This window comes from Labeo rohita, unplaced genomic scaffold (genome assembly GCF_022985175.1).
Source record: "Labeo rohita strain BAU-BD-2019 unplaced genomic scaffold, IGBB_LRoh.1.0 scaffold_660, whole genome shotgun sequence".
NCBI classification, from domain to species: Eukaryota; Metazoa; Chordata; class Actinopteri; order Cypriniformes; family Cyprinidae; genus Labeo; species Labeo rohita.
In genome coordinates this window covers 32,501-43,697 of record NW_026129591.1, presented here as the reverse complement: position 1 = coordinate 43,697, position 11,197 = coordinate 32,501, and the positions used below count along the sequence as shown (strand labels likewise).

Below are 11,197 nucleotides of genomic sequence, written 5' to 3'. Positions count from 1 at the left end.
AGTACCACTTTACACCATTAGAAGAAATTGCACACAAACTTCATTGGACCTTTTGTCTGCCATCAGTGTCTGTTTAAATATTAAAAGTGAACCAGATTTTCTCCTTTGTAACATGCCTCACTTGCAGTGTTGGGGGTAATGCATTACAAGTAACGCGAGTTACGTACTATTACTTTTTCCATGTAACTAGTAAAGTAACGCATTACTTTTTAATTGACAAGAAAATATCTGAGTTACTTTTTTCAAAAAACGAACGAAAAAAAACTAAAAACTAAATAACTTTTTCCCCCCATTTATTAATTAAAAGCTCTCCTGTCCCCATGTTGAGAAAAATCGGGAGAAAGATGTTTGCTCTAGGATAAATGTGAACATGCATTAATTCATCTCACTAACAAAAATGAATTTGTTTTCCCTTTTTTATTGCTGAAGAGTTGACATTTTTTCTTCTGCTTTCTACTGTACAGACGTGAATTTACTTTTCTCAAAGTCTGAGGCTTTTGGTGTGAAAAGGCTTTTACATCTGCCAAAAATATAACTTTTTATATTAAAAACAAACAAGCAAACCCTGGCCAGATTTAAAAAGCAACGCAAAAGTAAAGTAACGCATTACTTTCCATAAAAAGTAACTAACGAAATTAAAATGGCTGTGGATGAATAAAACTTCCTAAACACATACTAAAACACAACTAAAATACAAAATGATGATGATAATGATAATAATAATAATAATTGCATGCATAACCATGCTAAAATTGTTTATTTCCACCAAATATGGTTCGCTAGGACAGTTTTGAACAGTGGTACATATATAAAAACAATGTTATGAAACAACTTCCAAAAATTGTGCTTAATTGCAGAAAAAGGAGTTTCTTAAAGTTACACACTGACTTTTTAGAGTTTTAAACACATTTACCTTAAAATGATGAGACCTACACTGTAAAAAACAATTTGTTGAGTCAACTTAAAATAATTTGTAACCTGGCTGCCTTAAAATTTTAAGTTCAGTCAACTCAAAAGGTTTATTCAACTTTAAATTTTAAATTATACTAAGTGACAACTTAGATATTTGAGTTGAATCAACTTAAAATTTTAAGGCAGCTGGGTTACTTACCCATCTGTTAAGTTTAGCAAACACAAATATCTAAGTTGTTACTTAGTACAACTTAACATTTCAAGTTGACTAAACTTATTTTAGTTGACTGAACTTAAAATTTTAAGGCAGCAGGGTAACTAATTATTTTAAGCTGACTCAACAAATTGTGTTTTTTATTTTTTACAGTGTATCTACGTAAGTGTTTATGAGAGAGGGGAACACAGGAATATATGCACTCTTTACATAAAGTTTCATAATTCATAAAGAAAAGGATGACCTACTATATTTGCCAGGATCTGCTAAATATAACTAAAGTATTCTGAAATTAGTACAGAACAATACAGAGTACCATTCAGCTGCTGTGTTAAATGCATCCTCTGTCGGAACAGAATTGGCTAGATGGCGCTGTCTCATAAATAAAAATAAATAACATCCAGCTCCACAATACTGTGATCCTGCAGTACCAGAGGCTGCAATTTCAGAATCTCATTTCCAGGATGTTATTTATTTATTTATTTTTTGAGACAGTGCCATCTAGCCAATTCTGTTCCAACAGAGGGGACCTGACTCAAACCTCAAACAAACAGATGCAAAGACTAGATCAACAGAAACTATTTCTTTTTTTTTTTTTCCTTTTTTTTTGATATAGGAGCTGTCATGGACTTGAGTGTGAGAGGCAGTGTCGTGAGTCTCTATTTAGTGTTTTGATTGGCTAACATCACTACATGAGAAAACTTAGTTCAGCCATTTCTAGTTCATCGCATTTGCTCTATATATCCCTATGTCCCGACTGTATGTCTTTGGTATTAACTGATTCTTACCTTTTTCTTGGTACTGAAGTCAAATCTCCTGTTCCCATATTCTTTTGAATCTCAAACAGATGCCTCCCGATCTCCTTTCTCTTTTTTGCAAGGTGTTACATACCACTTAAATACACCTCCAAATTAATTCACAGTGATTATTCAGTTTAAAGGAGAAGTCCACTTCCAGAACAACAATTCACTAATAATTTACTCACCCCCTTGTCATCCAAGATGTTCATGTCTTTCTGTCTTCAGTCGTTAAGAAATTATGGTTTTTGAGGAAAACATTTCAGCATTTTTCTTCATATAATGGACTTCAATTGTGCCCCTGATTTTGAACTTCCAAAATGTAGTTTAAATGCTGCTTCAAAGGGCTCTAAATGATCCCATCAGAGGAAGAAGGGCCTTATCTAGTGAAATAAGTCTTCTTTTTTTTCAGAAAATAAAAATGTGTATAGTTTTTAAGCACAAAAGCTGGTGTAACACAGGTTCTGGCATGCACAATCACGATGCTACGTACTATTGAATCAGGTCGAAAGGTCACGCCGAACGTAGGCGGAACTACAGACCCAGTGTTTACAAAGCGAATGCACAAAGACTAAGAAAGTGCAAGTAAGTCAAACGCTGTTTACAAACAAAAAGGTACAACAATGTCGGACTATTCTCTACCTTTTTTAGCCAGAGTACACAGACGATAAACCTAGACATGATTCATAATAGTGATGGGAAGTTCGAATAATTTTACCGACTCGGAACGCTGAGTCTAGTTCAGCAAAGTGAACAAATCTTTTTTCAAGTCATTTTGTTAATTATAGCAAAATCAGTGTCTCGTGACAGCCCCATAAGATAAATGAATGACTCGAAAATCCTGAAGACTCGAAACAGGTGAACTAATTCCAGTACAGAACCTAATAAGATGTTGCGCATGCACGACTGAACGAATCACTCCCCGAGATGACTCGTCCTTCGCGAGTCACAATAAAGATTCATTCAAAATGAATGAATCGTATAAGAACGACCCGTGGACGTGCATCCGAGAGGTTGTGTGTCACACCCCTGTGGACTGTTTATGTTGGTTTCTCCCCCTTGTGCCCATATTTGGTTGTTCCTGTTTCCTGTCCTCGTTTAATCATCATTAGTTTTCCTTGTTTCACCTGTGTCCTTGTCTGTCCAGCCCCAAACACCCCCACATCCTCCAAAGCTCCATCTGCTTCCTCAGCCCAGAACCGCCGGCCACGGCTCGCTCAAACCCACCGGCCGCTGCCCAGCACTCAAACCCGCCGGTCTCTCATGTGGCAAGCCACATTAACATTGAGGACATTATGGACCTGGCGCTCCCCATGGGGTTTGATGCCCCTATCCAGCACTCCTGAGCTGGTCCCGTCCAGCCCTCCTTCTCGTCCAGAGCCTGCTCCTCCTGAGCGCCCTCCAGTGCCAGAGCCTCCTGAGCCCGCTCCTTCCGAGATGCACCTTCCGGGAGGGGAGAGTAATGTCACACCCCTGTGGACTGTTTATGTTGGTTTCTCCTTCTTGTGCCCATATTTGGTTGTTCCTGTTTCCTGTCCTTGTTTAATCATCATTAGTTTTCCTTGTTTCACCTGTGCCTTAATTAAGTTCATCGTTATCACCTGTCTTTATAAGTTGCATTCTGTTCAGTGTTTGGTGTCCGGTCTCATCAATGTATGCGTGTATACCCTCCTCCTGTGGATTTACCTGTTTTGGAATTACCTGTGGAATATAATAAAGACTTTATCCTTGACCTTCATCTTTGTTCGCCCCTTCCTCGCATGATATGTGACACTGTTCTACGCAAGCTTTTGTGCTTAAAAAGTATAACATTTTTATTTTTCGAAAAAAATGGCAGATCGTTTCGCTAGATAAGACCCTTCTTCCTCGGCTGGGATCGTTTAGGGCCCTTTGAAGCTGCATTTAAACCAAAATTTCGAAGTTCAAAATCTGGGCACCAATGAAGTCCATTATATGAAGAAAAATCCTAAAATATTTTCCTCAAAAACCATAATTTCTTTATGACTGAAGACAGAAAGACATGCACATCTTGGATGACAAGGCGGTGTGTAAATTATTTGTAAATTGTTGTTTTGGAAGTGGACTTCTCCTTTAAATGTGCTTTTTATCTACCACCATTCACTCCTGCAGTAACCCAAATCAATTAGATAAAAATTCAGTTGTTATGTAGAGGTTTAGCATAATGATCAGGTTTTTCTAAAGGTTTTCAGAAAATGCTAAAACACATACATTTTCTCAGTTTTAATGCAGTTTATTTAAACTGCAAAGAATACATTTAACCTTAAGACATCTGACTACATTATTTAATCAAGCTTTATGTGCTACAAAAGAGCAACAGTAACAGTGTTTTCTATAAATGTTACTAAAAATCCACAAGTGAACCAAACAAACCTAATAACCACAATCATTACTGACTGTTTAAGTTTCACTGGTAATGAAACAGGCGACATTTGCCACAACATCTGAGGTTTTCAGAAGTGAAAGTAGATCTGGTCAACAGGAAAAGACATCCAAGCCCCAGTCTTCTGTTTTATTTTGTGGTAAACTACAGCAATGCAAAGATCTACTGTAGTTAAGAGGTCATTTAGTTGATTTGTGCTGAATCCGAGATGAGCGTTTGGCTGCGGCCCATCCTTTCTGCCAACCATGATAGTGAATGATTCTTCCTGCAGCGATTGTAGCCACAAAAAACACAAGCACAGCCAGACCAACACCTCCGAACATCAGCACACTCTCTGTTACCGTCACCCCGTCTGCAGACAGAGACAAGATTTAGTCTTGTTTGCATCAAAAAGTGTTAACTACAAAATACAATACAGAACACGGTAAAGCAGTTAAAACATTAACAATGAAATATACAACATAATATGTCACCTGTGTTGTCAGCTTCTTCTTTTGTCTTTTGTACTACAATAAGACCTGTGAATATATGATACATTTTCACACAGAACTGTTTTTGGTTGTTAATTGTATAAGACTGAGTTAAGATAAGCTGCAGTTTTTATATGCAATAAAAATGATAATGGCATTTCAGGGCCTTTAGGATTTGTTTTTACTGTTCAAGAAATGTAGGTTGGTAGGTGTTTGTGGTCTGAAAATGTACTCTGATTTCCAATATGAAAGGAATATGAAATATTCATTTAGTATTAGGGGAAAAACTGGTTTTATTCAAAGGAAAAACATACTATCCTGCATCACTAAATCAACCTAATTATGTTTATTTATGCCAAAAAACTACTTTTATGGATTAAATCAGAAAAGCTTGCTCTGTAATGTTTTACATAACTCATCTAACTCCCCCTGCACTGACAAATTTAAGCTATAATAGGAAAAACTGAAATCTGTTACCCTCGACCTCCAGTCTGATGGGTTTGTCGAAGAACATCTCTGGAGCGTCAGACTTTGTTCCACAGAAATAAAGACCCGAATCTGACTCTGTTACTCCAGAAATCTCTAGAATGGCTCTGGTGACCCAAGTGTCTGCAGTCATTTTTAGACGAATGCTGTTTGTATTGTAGTTGGTCAGAAGAACTCTTCCTTTGTTGTCTTTCTCTGCAGAAATCAGTAGGTCGAGTTGTTGTTCAGATCTGAGGTGATACCAGGCGATTTCATATCGGTTTCTCATGCTGCAGTTCAGACTGATGCTTTCTCCCATTTGAACTCTTAGCAGATCAGAAGATCCTTGTATTGACACATTTGCAGAAAAAAAAAATATTTATACTATGTTAATAGCTATTTTATTTGAGGTAGATATGTTAATGTTATAATGTTTGCAATAGAATATATTTACCACGGGACGTGGTTTGCACAGTCCAAGAAAATAGACTGAAGAAAATGATTTTCTCCATTGTGTCGGTCGTTCATAAAGGTGTTAATCAAACTAAAGGTTCCAGCACAATGCAGCGGCACTAAACCACAACACTTTCCATTTCCTTTCCAGTCAAGAATAGTCTCTGTATCAGATCAACTATTTGTTGCATCAAACATCTTTCTGCTGTAATGAAAATTTTCATGATTTTCCAATGCAGTTTATACTGGATGGTCCCCGTTAGCTTGCATAGACACTTGGGTTGTGTAGATTGTGTAGAAGTCCATGGATAAATATCAATTAATAATTGTGGCCATATTACAGAAAAGCTTTTTGCAAAAAAAATGACAGCGATGTCTAATTTAAAATGAAATCTGTTTATGAGAGTGTATATAACTTTACATTAACTGCAATTCTGTAATATCAGTCTCATGTTACCACATGTAATAGTAACATGTAATTAAGCATACTGTAAAGTGTTGAGGTTACAGAATGGTGCATATGTTTTCTGTTTTTTTTTTTTGTTGTTTTTTTTTTTTTTTTTTTTTTTTTTAAGGTGATGCGAGACAGGAAGCTTAGGCTGCAGTTTTGAACAAGTCACAGCCGCTTAGTCTTCCAACACCTTCTGTGATCAAAGGAAAGAGTCACAAAACTTTTAAAGCATTTATCAAGATGTGTTTAAATGTATGGACAGCAGAACAGATGTAATACTGCATATACAAGTTTTATTTTCTTTCACATTCTCTTTGTCTTTCACAGTCAGTGTTAAACATGAGTGGAATACAACTGATTGAAAACAAGTATTACAGATACTGTATTGATGAAAAACATTGTCTCATGTTCACTTGGTCACAAAACCTTCACAGTCACAGTGATGTAATAAGAAGGACTTAAGATTGATGTTTTTATCTGAAACACAATTTGGTACAGTTTTTAACAAAAATAAAATTGCAGTAAAAATGTATGCAAAATAAGTGCATAATATGCATCAAAAATCCAAAAATTGTGCTGCTTCTGGATTGTATTGTGCATAACAATACAAAAATATTAAAATATTACAGCATTTAAAAAAAAGAACTGTATCAAAAGTAGTTATGAAATTTAAAAAGCAGCAAGATTAAAAAAAAAAAAAATACATAATACATATACATACATACACATACAAAGAAAAATACTGTAAAAAGCAGTCAAAGGCAAGAGGGCAAGGACAAAAATCTCAAGAATGTTTAATATTGGACAAACATTTGTGCAGCTTTGAAAGTGCTCTTTCTGGTGTTGGCATATTTAAACATATTTTTGTGGGGTTACACATAGGGGATCACTTTTAAAGACAGGGTTAGTGAAAATCAATATAAAGTGGTTCTATGCGTTTCCATCAAGGAGTCACCAGAGCTGCATGTTAACTCTTTTTGTACAAATCACTGGTGCTACAGAGATTGAAAGTTTTAAGCACAGGCCAAAATTAGTGTGAAATTGTAGCACAGTAGTGTGTGACTGGTAAAGGACATTAATGTTCTCTGTTTGAGAACATAATGTGAACTAATTACATTTACAGTATGTTATAACAATAGCATAAACAATGCTAGGTGAAGAATGTTTACATTTTTGAACATACAGACCAATTACAGGTTTGTAAACATTCAAGATGTGTGCGGATCATAGTTGTAGAAAGCCTGGGAGAGACTTTTGTCTTTATGGCTTTAGAATTACACTATTGGTACAAAATAGTTAGATTTAGATGATATTGATTAGATGTCATTTTCAAAATGTTCTCTGCATATTCCAAGAGTTTGTGACTCAGCGATAAGCACTGTTATTCAATGAAACTGATTTTAGATAGTGGGATTTTACAGATCCGAAACAGGGATTATGTTTTTTTTGCGGGCGGAGCCTATCTGGTGGCAGAAAATGACTTTTTTCAAGTGGCAGTCTATAGAGCCATGGAATAAAATATTAAATTTGATTTTATATTTCAAAATTCTGACTTTATTCTCACAATTCCGAGATTATATTTCACACTTCTAATAAGGAAAACCAACTGCTCATTCTCTCTTTTCCCCTTGGCTCTTCTGGGTTTTTTCCCCTCAGAATTGACAAACTCAAAGTCTGAATTAGGAGATATAAACTTGCATTTGCGAGAAAAAAGGTCAGAATTGTGAGATAAAATAAATAAATGTTATGTAGAAATGGTAATAGTAATAGGTTTAAACTAATATTTCATGCTGCAACTGTAGGGATAATACAATAGTGTGCAACAGTAAATATGTAGACCTATGCCCGGTTTGCATAAAGAACCTTAAATAAAGTTTTTCCCTTAAGTATGAAACTTAAGGCATGATTTCCCCTTACCTAAGGGGATGATTTAAGGCTGTTGCATATAATCCCTTAAACACTTCCCTTACTAAAGAGAAACTGTTAAGTATTTTACGACAGCGAATCAAGTTTTGCCATTAAAAAAATCTACTGTTGCTATGGACACGTTATTTTTTAATGCAGTTAGCGGTGTAAGTTTTCACAGAAAACAATAACAAAAAAGAAAACCAAATATAAACGAGAAGGACCAAGTGAGACGGAAACTCAAACTGATAATTCACTCAAAACGAAAAGTCTGAAAAATCTCTTTGAGTTTCTGAGGCGATGTGAACATTATGAAGCACTGAACACTCTCATGCTGTGTATGCTTCATTCATACTCTTGCACTAAAAGTCCAATCCAGACTCATAAAAGTGTTATGATGGAATACAGCAGTAATCGCTGAAGCTAAGGTCGAACGTAAACATAATAAACACACAATTGTGACAGTATATGGTTTATGTGTGTTTTTCAAGTCATCTCCAGGTAATATGTAGGAAAATACAGGAATAAAATACAGAATACAAATCTAGTGTCTGATGGACTCATGTCTGAGGTATTATGTGTGAATGTAATTATGCCTAAATTAAAATCTGTTTACATATAAAAAAGACGATCATGGATTGAATCTGCGCGCTGTGTTACACTTAACGTGACATTTTCCATACCTTATGTTATACTTAGTGAAATGACAGCTAAGGGTTTTAAGGGATACTTAAGAGAAATTCTAAGGGTCTATGACGTTTTAACTAAAGAACCCCTTAAGTAACATTTAAGGGATATTTTATGCAACGCCCTTAAGTGTAAGGGAAACATAAGGGCGCTCTTAAGGGAAAATTACACTTAAGGTTCTTTATGCAACCGGGCACTATTGTTTAAAACCAATTTATGCTTTAAAAGAGTAATCATAGCCGTTTTCATCAATATTATGTCCATTTAAACATCTGTATTTAGCTTCAAATGGTGTCTTTGACGACAGTATTCTATAAAAAATATTTGCATTCTGATTTTGACAGTGATTTTGTTAAACTTAAAGCTGAGTAAGTTGAATCTACTATATACTATATACAAGTTGTGACTTAGTACAACTTACCATTTTAAGTTGACGAAACTTATTTTTGAGTTGAATCAGTTAAAATTTTAAGGCAGCCAGGTAACAAATTATTTTAAGCTGACACTGTAAAAAACAATTTTGTTGAGTATGCATGCGCAGCTGCAAGTGAAGTAGCTGTGACATCTACTCTAATTTGGTCTATAACAGGGGTGCCCAAACCTGTTCCTGGAGATCGACTTTCCTGCAGAGTTCAGCTCCAACCCTAATCAAACACACCTGTCTGTAATTAGCAAGCGCTCCTTCAGATCCTAATTAGCTGGTTCAGGTGTGTTTGATCAGGGTTGGAGCTGAACTCTGCAGGAAAGTCAATCTCCAGGACCAGGGTTGAGCACCCCTGGTCTATACATTTGGAATGATTTTTAAAAAATAAAATAATACTTGAAATATGAAACTAAAATGTCCAGTAGGTGGAGACATTTTATCAGCTGGTTCAGTTTGGAATGATATGCTGACAGAATCCTCTGCAGATCTGTTGTCTCTGAATGCACCATTGCTGTCATTTTGTGCTCTGGGTTCCTGTATGGTTTTTTACATTTGGACCCCAGGGGTGTAATCCTGTTCATTGTTCCCATTCATAGTCAGACGTTTTCGTTTCTTGATGACAACTAATGCAATCAGAGCAGAGCCACCAGAAACACCCCAGTCAAAATCAAAATCCAAACCCAAACAGCTAGAAGGGGGAAATGGGAAGAGAACACAATTTGTAAAAGTGATTTTCATTTTTAAAACTCACTTAAACTCTAAATGCCTGCTGTTTGTTTACTTACGAATTTGATTGTGAGTTTTGTCTTCATGTGTCTTGTCCTGTTTTCCCTTTAATTCGGTACTTGATACTGTTGAGGATATTAAATAGTCACAGTTTAGCATCATTTCAAATCTGTCCACTTTAAAAATCATATTTTAACAGAGTTTCTCTCACCTGTGACTGTCACTGTGATTAAGGGCTGTCCATCTGACTCCAGAATGCTGTACATTCCAGTGTCGTTGGATGTAAATGATATGATGGTCAGGTTTCCATCAGTATCATTCATTCGATCACTCTGAACCCCTTTGTTTCTGCTCCAGACCTTTATCCACTCTTTGCTGGTTTTGTCCTGATGCTCAACAACTTCAGCATTGGAAAGAATATCCAACTTTAGCTCCTCGCCGATTTTCACGGAAATCTCATCTGAGGAGAGACGTCATTATTATAATGGTGTCAAAGCCATAAGCATTTAGTATTGAGGATTCAGCCAGTGGAAAGCCTATACTGATGACCACTGATATGAATATTTGGCAGATTGTGCTTTTATGTAGTGTGTATGCCCTTTGTAGGACTTTATTCCATGGAAAGTCAGGATACTGGTTCTGATTGGCTGGCAAGTATGCAGTAAAACCGTTTAATGCACAGGTAGTTCCAAGTCAGTTTAATCACCGTTCAATATTAATGCGCTTTTTTAATTGATGCACGCAAACGCGCACACACACACACACACACAGAGGATGGAGGTCTATAACTTGGCAAATGACTATGGAATAAGCTTTGCGTCGGGCATCCTTAGCCTCCACGTCATGCATTTAGAATCCTTTAATGTGCTGCAAACCGTTGATTATCCCTTACATATGCACTACCAACACTAAAAAGAAAAGCAGCAAGCACGTTCTGATGATCAGTTTTGACTTTACCCTGAATATGAAGTTGGTATGTCCTGATTTGTTGCTCCTCCTCTGTTAGACAATTTGTGAACCTTAGGATGTATTTCCCAGCATCACTGAAGCTCAGATTGTTGATGTAGATGTCACAGGCTCCTCCTTTACATATCCCTTGTACATTTTCAGTGTTAGGCTCACATTCTTCGTTCTGACAGTAAAGGATGATTTTTGACCGTCTGATTAAATTAACAACTTCATTGTTCTCAAGTTTACATTCCAGTTTGACACTGCCTCCCTTTTTTCCTTTCACAGATTTAAGGTCAGGTTGGGTGGTTCCTGCAAACAGTCAAAAAAAAATAAATGTACTG

General features: G+C 36.2%; 2 protein-coding genes across 3 annotated transcripts in view; both read right to left on the bottom strand.

The window, feature by feature from the left end:
* Positions 1-4,230: 4,230 nt before the first annotated feature.
* On the bottom strand, positions 4,231-5,850 carry LOC127161526 (uncharacterized). Of its 2 annotated transcripts, XM_051104272.1 has the most exons (4): positions 5,714-5,850; positions 5,272-5,604; positions 4,798-4,842; positions 4,231-4,676 (listed from the first exon to the last, which is right to left on the bottom strand). In XM_051104272.1, exons 1-4 carry the CDS (start codon positions 5,769-5,771, stop codon positions 4,504-4,506), a joined length of 609 nt encoding a protein of 202 aa, XP_050960229.1. In that variant the 5' UTR covers positions 5,772-5,850; the 3' UTR covers positions 4,231-4,503. The 2 variants fall into 2 exon arrangements, with proteins under 2 accessions (XP_050960229.1, XP_050960230.1); XM_051104273.1 differs by lacking the exon at positions 4,798-4,842.
* Positions 5,851-8,982: 3,132 nt separating this feature from the next.
* The window catches only part of LOC127161527 (uncharacterized), an 8,717-nt gene continuing 6,502 nt past the window's right edge, over positions 8,983-11,197 (bottom strand). The window contains exons 3-6 of the mRNA XM_051104275.1: positions 10,863-11,165; positions 10,117-10,365; positions 9,965-10,030; positions 8,983-9,867 (exon numbers count right to left, since the gene is read on the bottom strand). Coding sequence (XP_050960232.1) covers positions 9,812-9,867; positions 9,965-10,030; positions 10,117-10,365; positions 10,863-11,165 — 674 coding nt within the window. The 3' untranslated portion in view covers positions 8,983-9,811. The remainder of the gene's footprint in view (positions 9,868-9,964; positions 10,031-10,116; positions 10,366-10,862; positions 11,166-11,197) is intronic.